Source organism: Abramis brama (assembly GCF_963993115.1).
Source record: "Abramis brama genome assembly, chromosome: 10".
In the NCBI taxonomy this organism is placed as follows: Eukaryota; Metazoa; Chordata; class Actinopteri; order Cypriniformes; family Leuciscidae; genus Abramis; species Abramis brama.
In genome coordinates, this window is record NC_139972.1 from 3699868 (window position 1) to 3720252 (window position 20385).

At 36.5% G+C, this 20385-nt stretch overlaps 2 protein-coding genes across 7 annotated transcripts in view; both read left to right on the plus strand.

The window, feature by feature from the left end:
• Positions 1-20385, plus strand: part of LOC311091343 (uncharacterized protein) — a 530654-nt gene that overhangs the window by 434977 nt on the left and 75292 nt on the right. For 4 of the 6 annotated variants that reach the window (XR_014608050.1, XR_014608053.1, XR_014608054.1 and 1 more), the window contains one exon: positions 19420-19593. The exons of the other annotated variants lie outside the window; for them this stretch is intronic. Coding sequence is in view for 1 of the 4 variants with exons in the window: in XM_084127240.1 (XP_083983366.1) it covers positions 19420-19593 (174 nt within the window). In the remaining 3 variants the exon portion in view is untranslated. The remainder of the gene's footprint in view (positions 1-19419; positions 19594-20385) is intronic. 6 annotated transcript variants of the gene reach the window in all.
• LOC311091396 (uncharacterized protein) lies at positions 559-5861 on the plus strand. The gene is made up of 6 exons (XM_084127350.1): positions 559-889; positions 1175-1388; positions 2367-2463; positions 2768-2881; positions 3475-3600; positions 3892-5861. The coding sequence occupies exons 3-6, from the start codon at positions 2414-2416 to the stop codon at positions 4022-4024; spliced, it is 423 nt and encodes a 140-aa protein (XP_083983476.1). The 5' UTR covers positions 559-889; positions 1175-1388; positions 2367-2413; the 3' UTR covers positions 4025-5861.

Consider the following 20385-nt stretch of genomic DNA (forward strand, 5'->3'; position numbering starts at 1 on the left):
TGGCAAGAACAATGGGAAAAGGAGACAAAAGGTCGTTTTTTATATAAAATACAGAAACAAGTGAAAACAAGGAGGCAGGGTGGTTGGAAACGAAGGGGGGAATCTGTTATCACAAGGCTAAGAATTGGACACACAGGTCTTAATCATAATCTCAATCGTTTAGGGAAACGCAACAGGACTATGCATTAATTGTGACAGGAGAGAAACGGTAGAGCATATATTAATAGAATGTGAAGCATACAGAACAGAACGAATCATACTGTTAGAACAAGTTAAAGAATTAGGTTACACACATTTATCAGTAGAGGGTTTACTTTCCTTTTCTACATCAAAACCATCAGCATGGCCAGCTATCATGAGATACCTTAAAGAAACAGAGCTATTTGATCGAATTTAAGAATAACCAAGAATATATATATATATATATTTTTTTATTATTATTATTTTTATTTTTTTTAATTATTATTATATGTTAGTAGAAATCCGCATTGAAGCTCCACACCCCAAACAGTTGGTGGCGGTAATGCACCAAATTGGTATGCCAACCGCCAATAAAAGAAGAAGAAGAAGAAGAAGGAGTGGAGGGTAACGAACTGGCTGATGAACATGCAAAGAGAGCAACAGGGGAAAACAATATAGATATAGATGTGAAATACAGTAAAGCAGAGATAAAAAGTATAGTTAAGGCTACAAACCATTAAAAAGTGGCAACATATCTGGGCCAATGGGTGCACAGGAAGACATCTATATAGGATACAAGGGAAAGTGGGAAAAGACACACACACAACCAGATCTAGACAGGAAGAAATTGTGCTGACTAGGATGAGGTTGGGTCATACAAAGCTGAATAGTACACTGTTCTTAATGAGAAAGCATGGTGATGGAAATTGTGAGTATTGCCAGAGCCATACACCTGAAACAGTAGAGCATGTAATAATTTACTGCCATAAATACAATCAGGCTAGGCAAAGGCGTGTTAATCAGCTGGAAGCAAAGCAAGTGTCTCTAGATACTAAGACCTTATTGGAAAGAAGTTCAGGAGAAATTTTTGGTTTCTTACTTTATTTTTTGAAAAGTACAGGCCTTTTTAAAAGGATATAAACTCTACTTTATCTGATTGTTTTTGTTTGTTTATTTGTTTGTTTTGTTTGTTTATTTTGTTTGTTTAAAACAGTACAGAATAGTCAGGAACTCCCGTTCCTTACTCCAGTCCAGTGGCGGCGGTAATGCACAAGAAATAGTTGCTAACCGCCAATAAAGAAGAAGAAGAAGAAGAAGTCGTTTGCAACTTCCGGTTCATGCGGACTTTAAGAAGGAATTTACGTGCATCTTTATGATGTTAAAGCTGGAGGATTTCAGAAACTTTGTCTGTTAAAAGTTTGATCAAGGTGAGTGTTCATGTGACTTTCTCATATTAATATGAATCTCTGGAGGGCATTTTAAGTGATTGCTTGTTTGATATAAAATCTTTAATAACGGGTTTCTACTTCAAGATTTGTGTTTCGTGATGTCTGTGATTCTTCAGAAGTTTGACAGCATGTGTGTAAACATGTATAGGCCAATTCACACCTCACACACAAACACGGTTTTTTTATTTATTAATCGGATCAGTGTGTGTCGATGTGGATCTGGGTTTGTTTTCTTTTCACCTGAACATGTTCAATCAGCGTTTCTCGGTGTCAGTTATTTTTCATAAAATTCTAAATCCAACGGTCGACTTTTCTGGTCTTTGCGCTGTGAAGGACCAATGAGCTTACAAGCCAATTTAAAGTTTGTCTCGACGAACCTTTTTTTTTAATCTAGTTATCACTGGACTAACGTTACATCGCTCTCGCATTTCCCAAAAGTTTATTTTTTTAGTTTTCTTGACCCATTTTAATGGTTTAATTAAATTGTTATAACCAATTATTTAAAATGTAATGATTTAAGCAAAACTTTCTTCAAAGGTTAAACCAAACTTTTATTTTGACGGGTTGCCGTGTAGACCTTTGAGTCTCTCTGTGTTTTATGATATGACGATAGTTTTTCTTAAGTGAAGCTAAAATGCTGCTGAAGTGACTCTCAGAGCGGCTGTGTTGATGAAGTGCATTAATGTCCTCATATAGGCTGAAAACATCGCGAGTGTGTGCCTCAGTGTGTGTGTGTGTGTGTGTGTGTGTGTGTGTGTGGTAAATGAAACAGCGCGTCTGTGCCATTCATTCACAGAGACACGCAGAACATACATGATTCCTATTTAAGTGACCACTGGAAGTGCGAATACACTTGGCGATTTCGACCGTTCCGAAACCAGGAAATGAGATAAAGGCCTATTAAGAAGGTTTAATCAAAAGTCATTTAATTTAGTGTGTGAATGTTTCTTTATTCAGAGTCAGTGGAGGAGATCAAACTCATCTGATTCTCCTGTATCTTCATCATGGCTGATTCACAAGGATCCAGAGATGGAGATTTTCCTCCAGGATGCAGGTACTTTCAACAAACACTGTTAAATATTGTTACATCACAGAAAAAGGGTTACCCACCCCACAGACACACAGATCAAATAAAGTGTACAGGATTTTTATTTAAATTTATTTTTTGCCTATTTTTGCCTTTTTTTTTTTTTTTTTTTTAAACCAACATGAAATATTAAATAATAAAAAAAGAAGAAAACAAAGTTTCTTCAAAGTGCTTTTTGATGCAAGATGAATGATTATATTAATATGGTTCCTCTCATAAAAAATGAACACAGTAATCTAAAGGATTAAACTGAATCTGTTTTCTGTTCCAGTTCAGTCCAGCAGAAGAGCTCAAACCCAGAGTCCAGCTGTGTGTCTATGAAGAGTGACGGCTCTATGAATGAGCCAGTAAAGTTTAAGAGTGGAAACAAACGGCCTAATCTCAGGTATATTATTTCTATAAAAGATGTGCTTATACAGTAGTATGACACTTTTGAATTAGACGTATCATTTATCAAAGTCAGTCAGTCAGTCTAATACTAGCAATGACATCAAGTAAGTGTAAGCTGAGATGTTTTCCACCTTTATATAATGGAGTAGGAGTAAAATTGAGTGGATTTTTCTAACCGCTGGTTCAGATTTGTTGAAAGCTTCTCAGTGTCTGGTCAGAACAGTGATGCTTCACAGCAAGAGCACCGTTACTAGAGTACAGTAAGGGGGTTTATCTTTAAAGGTCAGCAAAACATTGGTCTCTTAAGTCGGTTGAGTCTTCGTCCTCCATTGTGCCTTTGAAAGAGTCATGTGATCGAGGTTGATGTTCATCTGAGTTGAAGCCATTCTAAAATTATATAGTTGATTTCAATTTGTTTGTTTTATTTTTTTTAAATCATGCTTAACATTTGCAAACGAGCAAGTTAATTTCTTAAATTATTATAATCAAAATGTTAAACACAGTGCAAAACACCACTGTAACCAGTTACAGACATTAAAGTAAAAGTGCACAACATTTATAAGTCTGTCTGCTTTTTATTTTACTTAGTTTTAAAACCAGTTCAGTCCAGCAGAAGAGATCAAAACCAGAGTCCAGCTGTGTGTCTATGAAGAGTAACCAGTCTATGGATCCGCCACTATTGTTTAAGAGTGGAGAGACACGGCCTGATCTCAGGTATATCATTTCTTTAAAAGCTATGCCTATAGTATTTTATTTTTATGAAATAATTATTAATATACACTACAGCAGTTTAATGATCTATATTTTAACCAAACAATTCTAAGTTCAAATCCTGTAAGTTTCAGTCTATTAATGATTACCATTGTGCTCTTGTGTAAAGCTCTATGTATTGTATTGTTAATAAATTCACACACTGTAAAAGCTGTTGGTCTGTTACTCAGTTAATGACACAATTACATCAATATCAGTGTGTCTGATTCTTTACCCTCTTCATTCTGATTTAAGGTCAAATCTTCTATCTAGACCAGTTAAAAACAAAACTGTGTACAAGCCTGTGATTCAACCACAAGACTTTAATGAAAGCATGTGTCCTGGGGCTCGTTCTTCGTACGTCGCTAACTCAGTTAGCTGGATTTGATTGTTGGCGATTTGGCATGATCTTGGATTGTTTGGTTCTTCGACGCTCATCCTGGACTTGCTGTCATAGCAACAGGTCCGTAAGCTTAAACCTGCTTGGGAGCAGGCTTATTTCATGTAAACAGGATTAGATCGCGGCTTCATAAGCGGAGCTGATACGGGAAGTCCAGCGCGATAGTGCACTTTCTGAGATGTTTTTTTTTCTCGTGACTCGTGAGATTGTCGTTTACATTATTAAATTGTTGGAAACGCACATTTATTTTCGACTTGTCGGAGCCTGGCTTTAAATACAGCACAAACTGTTTGCATTGCCCTAAGATTATTTGTGAGTGGCTTTTTCCTTTACACTATTGGAGATGCGGAGAACTTGATGGAAAGTGCTGTCTGTCGTGTCATTCGGAGTTTACCTGGCGCTTTTAGGTTTAAAAAAAGTTTTTTTTTTGGCATTTCCAAGCCACTTAAGACCCAATGTTGTAAAGCAGTTTTTTTTTAAGCAATTTTTTTTTTAGGCTATCATCATTTTTTATGAAGATCATACAATCATGACCATGCCGATTACAGTATGTCACTCAGGCTTCACTAACGTGATTGGTACCATAGACTATAGGCTGCCATCAAGGCCTCAATGAAGGGGATTATGTGAACAGAAAGGGGGATTATGTGAACAGAAAGGGGGTTCACAATGTAAATGTGCAGCCCAGTTACAATTGGGATTCTTAATATTCCAGATTAATAATATTATATCAAATAAAAAAAAGGCAGTTGACTAAAATCTTCCATAATCACAAATGTGAAAGCAAAAAAGTCAGGATCTGTGCATGACTTAAGAATTTTCAGAGATTCACATTTATGCACATTATTTGAAAGTGGTAAGGAAAGTTCCACAATTAAATATCAAGCTCACTGTATTACATACACTTATTGATCCTAACAGAACTGCATTTTTTCATAGGTGATTATGACATGTTCCTGCAGACAGGTGTTTTATGACCCCATTCCCTGACCCAAACCAGTTACAATGCAGCTCTAGCCAGGACAAGGGCACACAATGAAATGAACTTCAGCTAACTAAAGGGAAGATTTCAGTGTCTGAAAAGTCTGAGGGTTGCACACCTGACAGGGCCTGTGACATTGTTGCATGTGCCATATTACACAACATTGCCAAAAAAAAAAAAAAATGTCATTAAATGTTTAATAAAAGACAAATATGCTTATTTCAATTGTTCTTTGTAAAGAAAAGCCAGTGGTCAAGTGCCTGCACCAAGAGATATTAGACGCATGCCTCATGCAACAAATAAAAAGGAAAAGTTGGCTATACACTGCCCACCTGTAGGCCTGTGTCTCCTCTGTCTGTGCAGACTCTTCTGTAGGCCTTTCTGTAGATGTGGAATCTTGCAATTTATGTTGCAGCCATAAAGCATACAAGTATAAATTAAGTAAAGTTATTTATGCACTTGCAGGTAGGCTAGTTCCTCCATATGACAGTTATCTGAGAGGGTTTATTCACTGTCCAGTGCAATGGAAACAAATCGACATTACAAAGTCTTATACTTTCTTTCCTTTGGAAAGTTAGAAAATGTCCACTTACAGCACATATTATTTAATTTTAGGTGTTGCACTTATCACACATCACTCAAACACATGATTAAGGCCATCCTTAAAAATATTTTGGTTTGTCGTAACAGCAAAAAAAAAAAAAAAAAAGGTCGGTAGGTCGGTCTATATTTTTTTTCCCGAGATCCAATGTTAAAAAAAAAAGAAAGTACAATTTTGGTCATGGTGAGTATGAATTTAAACAAATTTGCATATAGGGACTTCACTGACAGTTTTCCAGAACTTCGTGCCAAGTTATTTATATATATATATATATATATATATATATATATATATATATATATATATATATATATATATATATATATATATATATATAAAATAACAATTAGAAAACCTGTATAAACTGAACACCAAAGAATAATATTATAGCGGTAATATTATGTAGCCTAACGTGCGCTGCCAATAACGCGCCTAAAAGCTGTTAGAACTGGGAAAAGTAATGATTATTAGTATGTCAAATATATCAAGGAGACATTTCAATTGTTTATTAATAAACAAATGTTTTCTGTGTCAAAAATGAAGTTGACGATGCTGACTCGTGATCTTCGCAGTATAGTGAACGCGCCAGAGAGAAAAGCACACTTCATTACATGAGCAGAGAGCAGTCTGTTTTCTTTCGTTTTGAATTGTTTTGTTTAAAAGTGTACATTTCATGCTATATATATATTATATTTTCGGTATCATCTTATCTTACTCATGCTTTTCACTTTTCGTATAATCGACATGAAATTGAAAAAATCTATATTATTTTATTTAAACATGAATATGAAACTAAATCGTTTTTTAATGACTGCGGGCTACAACACATAGGCCTATCCAGTAGCCTACAGAGAAATATAATGTCGGAGCGTTGCCGGTGAGCATGTGGGGGCCTGGGGGAGACATACATTTTTCGAACAATCATCGAATATTATTTTGCTTGATATGCCAATTCTTAATATTTGGTGTTTTAAATGCCTGTTTGAGATCTCTGTGAAGTTTTAATTGTAGTGCCGCTTTCAGAGCGGTCACGTCCGTAACATTGTTTCTTCCTCATAAATGCGAACACAAAAAAATTAAATAAAATGAATAGCCTATATTATGTTCTGTGGAGAGCCGATCCCTCTTCATCCGGTGGGTATATATTACTTTTGGTTTGCACAGTGTAATTCATAGAAATACTCAAATGTACACACACTTCCTGCTCATTCAGACCAACATCAAACATGAGAAGGACTATGAGAAGAAAGTGAAAGATGAAGACATGATTGTCAAACTGGGGAAACTGGCTTATCGGCAGCTTGTGAAAGGCAACCTGATCTTCTATGAGGAAGACCTGAGCGAGTGTGGCATTGATGAGGCAGAAGCATCAGTTTACTCAGGATTGTGCACACAGATCTTCAGAGAGGAGTTGGGCTTGTGTCAGGGGAAAGTCTTCAGCTTTGTTCATCTGAGCATTCAGGAACATCTAGCAGCTCTATATGTGCATCTCTCCTTTATCAACAATAACATCAATGTGTTTGACCAGATTACCAAACCAACTAATGGAGACACAGTTTCCCTATCTGATCTCCATCAGAGAGCTGTGGATGAGGCTTTAGACAGTAAAAATGGGCATCTGGACCTTTTCCTTCGTTTCCTTCTGGGTCTGTCAGTGAAGTCTAATCAGAGTCTCTTACAAGAACTGAAGACACAGACAGCAAACATCTCTCACAACAATGAGGAAACAGTTGACTATATTAAAGAAAAGATCAGTGAGAATCCCTCTCCAGATAAATACATCAATCTGTTTCCCTGTCTGAATGAACTGGGTGATCTTTCTCTAGTGAACAAAGCTCAACCTCATATGAGGTCTAGAGGATTACGTGATGTGAAACTCTCCTCGTTTCAGTGGTCAGCTTTAGTGTTTGTGTTGTTGTCCTCAGAGCAGACACTGCAGGAATTTGACCTGAACGACTTAATTGGAGACAGAAATGATCAGTAAGTAACACTGAGTGCAATCATTAGTCTAAAACATTATGAACAAAGAGAAACTCAGAGATCAGAGGTGTTTAAAGATTGATTTCTGGGATATTGTACATAATTTGCGGGTGTTTCTCAAACCGTGGCTGTGTCCTAGTAAGGCTGCATATCTCGACTGCCACGTCATCAAGCGCCTCTGAAGGCCGTCTCAGTTTGAAGGATCTTTCGAAGACAGACTTCATTTGTCTTTAATTCTGCTCATTTTGAAGGATGCATCAAGTGTATCCTTCATGTTCTTCAATCTCCCACAATCCATTGCAAACATTCCAATTCACTTAAAATAACTAATGGAAAACGAGTCGGCACTGAGTTTATCTGAGTTCATTATGAAATGTAAGACACAAATTATGTTTTCGGAGATGAAGGCATACATGTTATCTTTTGTTTTGGTGTAAATTAATCACTGAACACTAAACTGACGATATAGAGTTAATGTTAAATGTTAAATGTAAACCACTGGGAGACACAGACGGCTGTCATTCACTGTATTGCATTCATGAAAAAGTCAGTTAATATATTTAATAGAAAGTATTTTTCCTAAATTAAGTTTTAATAGTATTTTTGTGCCGTGACCGTGGGGCGGGAACATGTGTGACGTAGCCATGCACACTTACTAGAGCGTCTCATTCTAGTGTTTAATGCTGAGGACTCGAGTCTACAAACCTCAGAAGGACCCGAGTAACTTCATTAATATTACAATTAATTTGTCCCACAATAATTTTATAGCACATCACCGCATAACTGACGTGCTGTGAGGATAAAAGATTAGATTAGCTTACTTCTCATTTCAAAAACAACTTGTTTAACACAAAATACTTATTGATTCATAAAAATACGCATTAAGAAAATAAATGAGATTAATCTCTCATCGTCTCATCGAGAATATGCGCCGTTAATGCAGCGTCAGATGCCAAAAGCTCTGTTAATTTTTACTGTCAGTTTCTGTAGTGAATAATTGACTGGCGTCTGAGACTTCTTCACCGGCATAACTCTCACACAAAGTTTGCACATGGCTGTGTGATATAATATACAATGGCTCGCCTTCATGTTTTAAAATGGAAATATTTTTAATTTTGTGGCATTTTTCCTTTTCACCAGTTGCTCGCAAAATGATGGACAATGATTCACATTTCGTGCGCTTCATTTCCCGTGATAAAACAAGTAGCAAGTTAAACAAGTAGGTAAATAAACAAGAAACAACCAGCAAATCCGTGTGCTCAATTTCTGCGAATAATTTGTTGATGCAGGAACACAAATACTTTTTTTTCTTGAGCCAATTCGGGAGTTAAATGTCTCCATGGTGATAACCATAGCAACTGACAGGACAAACAAATCTGATATGTTAAAATAGTGTTGTAGTGTAAATGCAGACTAATAGACCTGCCACTGCAACACTGACAAGATAAAGAAAAAACAAATCTGTCTTGGCTGAATACGATTAGCAGCTTCTGCAGTTATAGATACTAAAACAACTTTTTCACATGTCCTTTTTAAAACAGTGTTTAATTAAACAATATTTGAGGGTATTTAGTATGAAATGTAATGTATTATTTACTCATGAAAGTAATTATTATTATTAACATTATTATTATTATTATTATTATTATTACTATTAGCATTAATAATGAACTTATTCATTTTATTTTTTTTTCAATAGTGACACACAGAACACAGGAGATGAAGTTCTCCAGAAGCTGATGCCTGTGGTTACAGCAACTAGATCAGCTGTGTAAGTAACACTGAGAACAAGCATCACTGTTAAAACATTATAACATTTCTTACTTAAACATTATAAATTAATGGTTTAACAAATAATATGAGTGTCACACTTCAGCTTTTAAACCCTCCACCTATCTGACCTGATTTGTGATCTACTTAACAATTTTTTATGATATTTGTGTCAGAAATTTATTTTCAAATATATGCATTTTTATTGTATGTACATAAACATTTATATTTAGACTTTTTTTATATATTCATTTTAATTTAATATAAAAGTTAATACATTTAAGGAAAATACAAATGTATTAAATGTATTCCATTATATCATTTTTATATAATCTTTCTGTCATGAGGTAGGCTTGTTTTCCTCCTCTCTCACTCTCTCTCTCACTCTCTCTCTCCCTCTCTCTCTCACTCTCACTCACTCTCTCTCTCTCTCTCCCTCCCTCTCTCTCTCTCTCTCTCTCTCTCTCTCTGTGCGCATGTGCGGTGTGATTGTGGGGAGTGCGTGAGCAAGGAGTGTTTGGAGTTGCTGAGTGAGTCAAACTTTTCCTTTCTGAGTTTATTATTTTTTATTTTTATTTTTTTGAATATTGCTGTAAGTTAGAGGAGAAGGTGTTATAGTGGCTATTTTTGTCAGTTTATCTGATAAAGATGGGCTCAAATTCCGATGGTTTTTCCTGTTTGTCTGCTCGGCATGCGTGCAAGTGCATGCCGTCAGATGAGTCCGTGTCTATTGAGAGTGTTTTGGTCGCTATTGGTCGAGAAATAGGTGCACAAAACATAATGTCCGCTTCAAGAATGAATAAAGCAATTGTCGTTTTTCTGAAGGAAATCGAAATGGTTAGTCAATTGGTGGAGTGTGGTTTGACTGTTCAGGATGTATTTGTTCCAATTTTACCTTTGTCTAGTCTTTCTAAAAGAGTGATGTTGTCAAACGTACCTCCGTTTATTTCTGATAAAGCGCTCGAGTCTATCTTAGCTCGTTATGGAAAATTGGTTGGACAGATTAGAATGATTCCTCTAGGAGATTCAAGATGGCGCCAGGTTGTGTGTTGGCTTGCCGTCGCTCCACATTTAGGATGTCTGTTTTTTGTTTATTTGTTTTACTTTTATGTTTTATCAATCATTTGGATTGCTCACCATTGATCTATGATCGCCTTTCGTTGCTAAGTCTTCGATCTACGGCCTTGGATATGTGCAGCCGTGATTTGAACTTGAAATTGTTCGCTGAACAGCCATGCATGTTCCAGCCGCCGATGAAAGTCTGTCAGGTAACTGAATGCGCGTGCTGGAAGAGGAGACGCCGCAGGAGACGAGGCATACGGGCTGGAGTCTTGGTGAAACTCAAGAAATTGAGGATCCTGAATAGTGGAGCTAGACCAACAGCGGAGTCGCGGCCTTCCTATTTGATACATGTTCTGCCTGCCACATCAGCATCATTGCGCTGGACTACACGGAGAGAGACGAGACGCGGAGGTATGGTGCATTCAAATTTGCGCTCTGTGAGACGAGCTGGGGCAATGAAGCTAAGTGCTGTTTCTTCCTCTAATCGGCCCGTTGAGTCGACCACAGTGCTTATGGCTTTGATAAACGCACGCTCAGTTGTCAACAAAACATTCATCCTGAATGACTATTATGTAACTTATGGGCTGGACTTTCTTTTTATCACTGAAACTTGGTTAAATGACGCTGATACAAGTCCTCTTGTTGAGCTTTTACCAAGGGGATGTAGCTATTTAAGTACTTCGAGAAGTAATCGTCAAGGTGGAGGCTCGGCTGTTATTTTTAATAACATGATGAAGTGCAAGTTACTGCCTGTTGAAAGTTACAAGAGTTTTGAAGTTCAATTAATGAAGATTGACTTGCCCTCGCCAGTGATTTGTGCCTTGATATATAGGCCTCCTGGTTATAATAAGAATTTTCTTGATGAATTTTGTGAGTTTTTATCTGTGGTTGTTCCATCTGCTGACAGGATTTTGATTATGGGTGATTTTAATATTCATGTTTGTTGTCCTGGTAAACCCATGACCAAGGAATTCTTGAATTTAGTTGATTCTTTTAACTTATCTCAATGTGTCTCCGGACCAACACACGATCATGGCCACACACTTGACTTGGTCTTTTCTTTGGGGATAACGATAGATAATATTTGTGTTGAAGAAATGGCCATCTCGGATCATATGCCTATTAGGTTTAATTTTACCTCTACAACAAATGACTGTCATCAGCCTTCATCATTCTTGTCCAGGGTTATCACTACTTCTACACCTAGTGCGTTCTCAACTGCTTTTACTGAATTAGCCCTTCATATTGAGCCTACCATATTGTCAGTTGTGGGACCTGATGAATTGGTGGACTCTTTTAATCATGTTTGCTCTGAGATCTTGGATAATGTTGCGCCTTTTAAAATGAGATGTCAAAAAGTTTAAAAACGATCGTGGCTAAATGATGTAACGCGTAATTTGAGGCGGGTTTGTCGGCTTAGAGCGTAGGTGGCTGAAAGATAAATTGCAGATATCTTATGATATTCTTAGAGAATCTCTATCAAATTATCAAAACGCTGTTAGAGTCGCCAGATCTTCGTATTTTTCGCGAATTATATCACATAATGCAAATAATCCGAAGGTACTATTTTCAACTATAGATAAAGTACTGAGTCCGTCTATCAATTATTTTCCTTCCCCGTCTAAGGATCTGTGTGATAGCTTTTTAAAATATTTTATTGATAAGGTTGTTCTTATTCGGTCGAATATTGTGCCTGTAGGCAATGTTGTAGCCGATTTAATTAATCCTTTTCGTTAAGTAAATTTGAATCTATTACATTAGCTCAGTTGGAAAAGATAATAATGCATTTAAAGCCGACTACCTCATTTTATGACATTCTCCCGTCGCGATTGTTTAAAGAGGTTGTAGACACTATTGGTCCTAGTATACTATTGATTATCAATAGTAGTTTATATCATGGAACTGTACCATCAGAATTCAAGCATGCTGTTATTGAGCCGGTTTTGAAAAAACGTAATTTGGATTCACATGAGTTAAAAAATTTCAGACCTATTTCGAAATTGACTTTTATGAATAAGATTTTAGAGAAAGTTGTCCATAATCAACTTACAGATTTCTTAATTGTAAATAACATAATGGATATTTTTTATTCAGGACCAAACATAGCACAGAATCAGCATTATTGAAGGTTATAAATTATATTTTGTTAAGTATTGACTCCGGGAAAAGTGTTGCCTTAATGATGTTAGATTTAAGTGCAGCCTTTGTTACTTTAGATCATGCAATTTTAATAGACCGCCTTTGAGATTATGTAGGGATCAATGGTGTAGCCCTTAAGTGGCTTTTCTCTTATTTGCATGACAGGACATGCTCTGTTAAAATTGGAAATTATGTCTCTGCATCCACTGCTATTTCTTGGGCGGTTCCTCAGGGATCAATCCTTGGTCCGACTCTGTTCTCACTGTATATGTTACCCCTGGGGTCTATTTTTAAGCAACATAATATTAACGATCACTTGTATGCTGATGATTTACAATTGTACCTTCCTTTGGAGTGTGGTGGCTGTGCATCTTTTACAAATTTTTATAAGTGCTTGACTGAGGTAAAGGGATGGCTAGCAAATAATTTTTTTACAATTAAATGAGGATAAGACTGAGTTTATTATGTTTGGGAACAAGGAGCTTGGGAATGCTCTGGCTGGAAATAATAGACTACTGTCCAACAATATGCAAAGTTATGTAAAGAACCTTGGAGTATTTTTCGATTCTGAATTACGCTTTGATCGTCAAGTTAACAGCGTTGTGAAATCATCTTTTTTCCAGTTAAGAAAACTTTCTAAACTGAAACCAATCCTTTCGTACAAGGACTTGGAGATTGTTGTGCATGCCTTTGTTTCAACCCGGCTGGACTATTGTAATGCTCTTTATCTGGGCACAAGTGAATCACTGGTTACTCGTCTTCAACGTGATCAGAATGCTGTAGCGAGATTTTTAACAAATACCAGAAAACGGGATCACATAACACCTTTATTGATATCCCTTCACTGGCTACCTGTTCGATACAGAATACAATACAAGGTGTTGATGTTTGTTTTTAAAGCACTACATGATCAAGCTCCTGAGTACATAAAAGACATGTTAATTCCTTATCAGTCTCAACATCATCTTCGCTCCTCTCAGAATATGCTCCTAACCGTCCCACGGTCTCGCTTGAGGCGTAGTGGAGATCACGCTTTTTCTGTTGCGGCTCCTGCACTTTGGAATGTGTTGCCACTATCCTTAAAAACCTCATCAGGCATGGATATTTTTTAAAAGGAATTGAAGACTTATTTATTTAATCAGGCCTTTGGCGTTTGATTAGGTCTGAGATCTGTGAGTGATTTGTTGTTTGATTCTCTTGTCTTGTTTTAATGTAACTTAATGTCTGTATGTATTTTAGAGTTATTGATTAGCCTACTTATGGACAGCACTTTGGTCCATTCTAATGGTTTTGAAAGTGCTTTATAAATAAAAGTTGAGTTGAGTAGGACTGAGAAATCCGGAGTTGAGACATGTCATGTCTTTCAGACGTCAGGCTCTGATAATATTAAGCGCTGAATTTGAAATGCTTGATGTGTCTGTTAAATTGACAGTGTTTGGTAAGGACTATACAATCTTTATCACTACTGAGACTATGAAATGCTTTGTTTGCGGAAAATACGGCCATATTAAAACAGGTTGTCCTGTGGTTAAAGAGGCTCAAAGCGCAAAGAATGGTTCAGTGCAAGATTCAATTGTTTTGGAGAATGAGTTGGTTAAACCGACTACAGAAAGCGCTGCAGTTGATTTGAATGCGGAAATTGACGCGTCTACTGAAATGAGAGAACAGTTGCCTCAGGGTGGCAATATTGAGATTACAGAAATGGATGCGATCATTCCTGATGCTAGACAGAGTGGAACGAATGACCCTGTAGAGATTGTGGAGGAGGTAGAACAATCTGGAGAACAAGATGGGTCTAAAGTGAGGGATGTCTTGGATGAGGTGCAGGCATCAAATAGGGATATGTCCCAAAATGATGCTGAACCAATATCACAGGATGTTGACAGTGATCCGGATAGTGAGTGTTCAGACTTAATCACTGATGAATTGGATGAATTCAATTCTCAGGAAAGTACTGTTGGGCGATTAAAGAGGATCCGGTGTTATAGTTTGGAACAGCTGGATGAATTCTTGCATGCTACAAAAAAACAGAGAAAACCAAAGATTGAAACGTATTTTCCTGATTTGAAGCTTTTTATTGATTCCTCTGCTATGGCTATGAAGAAAGCAACACTTGAGGAATTAGATCAGCCTAAGCGTTCAAAAAAGTCGTTTAAAAAAGTTTGTAAGTGCTGTCAGAAAAAGAGTAAAGAAAAGTCCTTAAAGAGGTAGCCTATTATGTATTGGAAATTACATCTATATTGGCATTTATTCATTTTCTCTTTTTTCATCCTGATGGTATCCTTTAATATCGGATCCTTAAATATAAATGGATGTAGGGATGTACGAAAGAGAGTGACTTTAAGTATTTACAACTTAAAAAAGCAGATGTAATTTTGTTGCAAGAGACTCATACTGATGCCTGTAATGAGACAGATTGGATAAATGAATGGGAGGGCAGTATTAGTCTTAGTCATGGTACGAACGTGAGTGCTGGTGTTGCGTTTTTATTCTCAAAGCGTGTTAAAGATAATCCAGTTTTCTTAGAAATAATACCAGGACGCCTTCTTAGAGCTGATATAATAATAGGCAATAATAGTTTTTCTTTTTATAATATCTATGCTCCTAATATAGGAAGCGAGCGCTGTGATTTTTTTCTGAAACTTTCTGAAGAATTGTTGAAGTGTTCAGATGATAAGATTGTTGTTATAGGTGGTGATTTTAATTGTACGGTAGATCATAAATTGGATAGGAATCATGAAGAACCTCATTTTGGTTCAACAGATGTTCTTAAATCTTTAATTAATAGACATAGTCTTGTAGATTTGTGGAGGGATGTTTACCCTCAAGTTAAACAATAAACTTGGCTGAAAATTAATTCAAATAAGGTTTCTGCTGCCAGATTGGATCGTTTTTATATTGAGGAATGCAATAAAGGAAGATTTTTTAGTAATCGTATCTCCCCTACATCTATATCAGATCATCATTATATTTCTATGTCTATGTCTGTCTTGTCACCTAAATCCTATAAGTCACAGTGGCACTTTAATAATACATTACTTCAAGATCACATCTTTGTGCACTCTTTTGGTCTTTTGTGGAAGTCTTGGAGAGAAGAGAGAGGTAGTTATTCATCTTTAAGTCAATGGTGGGATCTGGGAAGTCCAGATAAAGTTTTTTGTCAACAATACACAGCAAATGATACTGAGGACTTGAAAGTGAAGATGAAGATGATAGAGCAAGAAATTCTTCAACAAAGCCTCCGCAATCAGGGAGGAGGTGATATCATTAAAGAGAACAAAGGTATTTTGAAGGATTTATTGGAAGAGCAGGAGAAGGAGACACTTGTCAGAACAAGATATGTGAAGTGCAATGAAATGGATGCTCCAACCACTTTTTTTTTTTGGACTGGAGAAAAAATCTAAAGAGCAGAAATTTTTCACAAATTGAAACTTCCTAATGGCAAAGAAATAACCAATCAACGAGAAATTATAGTTTCTGCTATTTCTTTTTATGAAAAACTTTATCAGTCCGAATTTTGTGATGAAGTAGCAGTTGAAGAACTTCTTCTAGATCTTCCGCAGTTGTCTAAAGAAGAAAAGATGGAATTGGAAGAATTCTTGACTTTTGATGAGCTTTCAAGTGCTGTGCAAGGGCTGAACAGTGGCAAATATTCTGGTGTGGATGGTCTCTCTGCTGAGTTTTTTTTAAAAACTTTTGGAATGTGATTGGACATGATTTGTATGATGTTTTTTTGGAGTCCTTTAATCAAGGTGTTTTACCCCTAAGCTGTCGGAGGGCAGTGTTGACATTAATTCCTGAGAAAGGAGATCTTGGACTTTTGAAGAATTGGCGTCCTGTGTCGTTGTGTACTGATTTTAAGATACTGTCAAAAGCTATAACTAATAAGTTGAAGAAATGTATGGCAACTATAATTCATGAAGATCAGTCATACTGTATCCATGAACGGACAATTTTCGACAACTTGTTTTTGCTAAGAGACATTATTGCAGTTGCTAAAAAACATCAAATTGATATTGGACTCTTATCTTTAGATCAAGAAAAAGCTTTTGACAGAGTGGATCACTTTTATTTACTAAAGACTCTGAAGGCCTTTGGCTTTGGACCACAATTTGTCTCTTATATTAAACTGCTTTACAGTGAAACATCTAGTATGCTTAGGATTAATGGTTGTCTAACTAGACCTTTTGCAGTAACAAGAGGTATACGACAAGGATGCCCTCTTTCAGGACTTCTATATTAAATTTCTATTGAGCCTTTATTGTCACATTTGAGGAAACGACTGTATGGATTTTGTATTCCTGGTTTTCCAGAGATCCCATCTGTAAAACTCACAGCTTATGCTGATGATATAACTGTTTTCATAAGGAACATTGATGATATGGCTGCTTTGACTTCTAGTTTGAAAACTTTTCAAAAAGCTACATCTGCTAAAATCAATTAGGATAAATGTACATCCCTTCTTTTAGGTGAGTGGAGGGATATAGATCCTCCTCAAATTCCACAACAATGTGAATGGATCAAAGATGGTTTTAAAGTTCTTGGGGTATATTTAGGATCTGATACTTATATGAAAAATAATTGGGAAGGATTAGTTGATAAAATTGTGGGGAAATTACAGAAGTGGAGATGGATTCTCCCGAGGTTATCTTTTAGAGGGAGATGTTTAATTGTTAATAATTTGGCAGCCTCAATGTTGTGGCACAGATTTACAGTGTTGAATCCCCCTGAAGAGTTATTGACTGGTATTCAAAAAGTCTTTGTTAAATTCTTTTGGGATGGTTATCATTGGCTTCCTCCTGGAGTTTTGTATCTCCCAGTTGTAGAAGGTGGTCAAGGACTTATAAATCTGGAGGCGATAGTTAAGACAATGAGGTTTCAAACATTACAAAGGCTATTATATTGTTCAGATAAAATACCCTGGATTGCATTAGGTTTGTCTGTTTTACAAAGTATTGGGGGAGTTGGATTAGCTAAGCAGTTATTCCTAATTGAAAAATCTATCCAAAATCCAAATTCAAGAGTAAATGTTTCTTCTTCTAACTTTTATGTAACTGTATTAAAGGCCTGGCAAATGTTTAAAAAATTGAGAGATGATGATAAACATTATGGTGTTTTAGAACCATTGTTTTTTAATCCTCTCTTTAAAAGGAATTCTTCCATTCTGAGTTCAGTAATTGACAAGTTTTTAAACACAGGAATAGCTACTGTAAAAGATTTAATTGATTTTTCAAAGGGTCAATGGTATACGGCTAAATTTATAGCTAATGGAGTTGGGCTTGGATCAGAAAGATGTGTTGAAGGGATAATTGGAGATCTTAAAAAATCTTTTCCTCAGTCTTTCTTGACCTATGTAAACAATTTTATTGAGAATGATGAAAGGCCTATGATTTTTCTAGACCTTCGAGTTAACATAATGTTTGATTTGGATGAAGATTTAAATGATACTTTATTGAAAAGTATGAAGATGTATTGTTTCATAATGTTGACAAAAAGATATTATATTGTATGTGTGAATCCTTGTTTTATACTCCATTGAAAAGACGCGTCGATACTAAATGGAGAGAACATCTATCAATTCCTTTGGAAATAACTCCATCATGGAGGTGTTTGTATAAGCCCCCTATTCCTAAGAGGTCTGGGGACCTCCAGTGGAGAGTAGGCTACTCATTGTGCTGTGGCAACTAATAGTTTTGTATCAAAATTTAATGAGATGGTTTTATCTGCATGTCCTTTTTGCAATATTCTTGATACTGTTTTTCTTTTTTTTTTGTGATTGTTCAAGATTAATTCCTTTGTTTGAATTGTTGGATACAATATTTACTAAGCTTGGTTTTATGTTTACAACAAATATGTTCATTTTTGGTGTGAAGTATAAGAAAGAATTTTCTAGTGGGACAGGCAAAGCTGTCTATTTTAAAATCCCATACATGTAAGAATGAAGGAGAAGATGCTGATTTGCTTGGAATGTTTAAAACTCTTGTAGAGGGCCAGGTTGTTATGGAATATGCATACTGTCACTTTTTGGATGTGAGGTGGAGTGTGAAAAATGCTCTTGTGATAAGAGATGAGCTTGGAGAGTTATTGTTTAAATGGTGAATTGTAAAGAAGTCTCTCTCTCTCTCTCTCTCTCTCTCTCTCTCTCTCTCTCTCTCTCTCTCTCTCTCTCTCTCCTGCTTCGTTCCTGGACCCTATCCACCTGTTCGTAATCGTCATCAGTGCTCTCGCAGATTGAGATCGCACCTGCTCCTCCTTTGTTCTGATCTCTCTTGCTATTTAGTGTCTAGTTGTTTTGGGCTTCTTTGCCAGATTATTGCTAGCCGCTTCATGCTTGTGGAGTTGTTTCTCTTCTGATCAATCACTGCTCTATTACCCTGCTGTCCATCCGGTCTCTATCTGTGGGGTCGACTGGGGCTGTTCGCTCGTCATCATCTGTCTGCTGCCAGTGCGAGATCTCTGTGCATGACTGACTGACAGAGTGTCATAAGTAACATCACTACTGAGGACTATTCCTGAGGTTCCAGACTGTTTCTTCCTGATTTCTTCACAAGTTCAGCGTCCACGATCAAGCCCTTATTTTCCTTATTGAACGGCAGACTGCCTAAGTTATTTTGTGACTGAATAAACTCTGTTAACATGCGCCTCTTGCATTTGGGTCCTCTCTCCGTTCTCTGACACTTTCTCTCTCACATAGAGACATAATCTCTTAGAATAACAGTCTCTTATAAAACTCACTGACATATTTAATTAATTGTTTAAAAAAAGAGATATTGCACAAATTATAAACAATTAAGAAAAAAGTTCTGTTTTGATATAAGAGAGTGAAGAGTGTGTCATTGTTCTCTACAGGTTGAGGGATTGTGGTGTCACAGATGAAGGTTGTGCTGCTCTGGCTTCAGCTCTGAGATCAAACCCGTCACACCTGAGAGAACTGCATCTGTCTGAGAATAAACTAGGAGACTCAGGAGTGAAGCTGATCTCTGCTGTACTGGCGAATCCTCACTGTAAACTGGAGAAACTGTGGTAAGATCATCTCCACCATAAAGACTCGGAGTGAATAAGGATTAATATGTAGATAGTGTATTCAATATATCTTTGGCGTAAGCCCCATCCGGTGGTTCAGCGACAGATTCCTGCTTGAGCCGTCAGATCCTGCAGGCTGTAGAAGGCAGCGGTGAGGAGTCTCCCTGAAGAGGAACATTTACATCTTACTATATTATTATCCCAAACCAGACAACAGATGCAGGATACGGTGAAGAGGGTTTTTAAAGCACAAATGTTTGGTGTAAATGAAGTTGTCTTGTAATGCTTGTGCAAACAGACCCTTGTAAAAGCGTGAGCATTTCCTCAAAATGTGTGTGTGCAGCTGAAAAGAGGGAAGTGGTGTGTGTTTCACCTGAACTAGGACTGTCACCATATCAGATTTATCACTACATGATTATCATGGCCAAAATAACACACAATAACAATATATCACCATATCTATGGAAATCTTGAAAAAATAATAATAATGCTATCAGTCAACTTAATATTTACTCTGTTTATTTTGTGTTATTTTTGAAAAAGAAGAATCACTTCATCACACACAAAAGGAACAATTACACTTAATGGCGACCAGTTTGAAATAATGGTAACACTTTATCACAAGTATATAGTAACAAAGACCTTATAAATCATTTCCAACTTAATGAATAGTGTATAATAGTATATAAGCTGTAGTTAATATATTAAGAGACTATATACAAATAGTGAGTTCTTCATTCATTGTCACTGTAATTAACAAAGTGTTATTGTTTAATTAGCTCTTATGTAAAG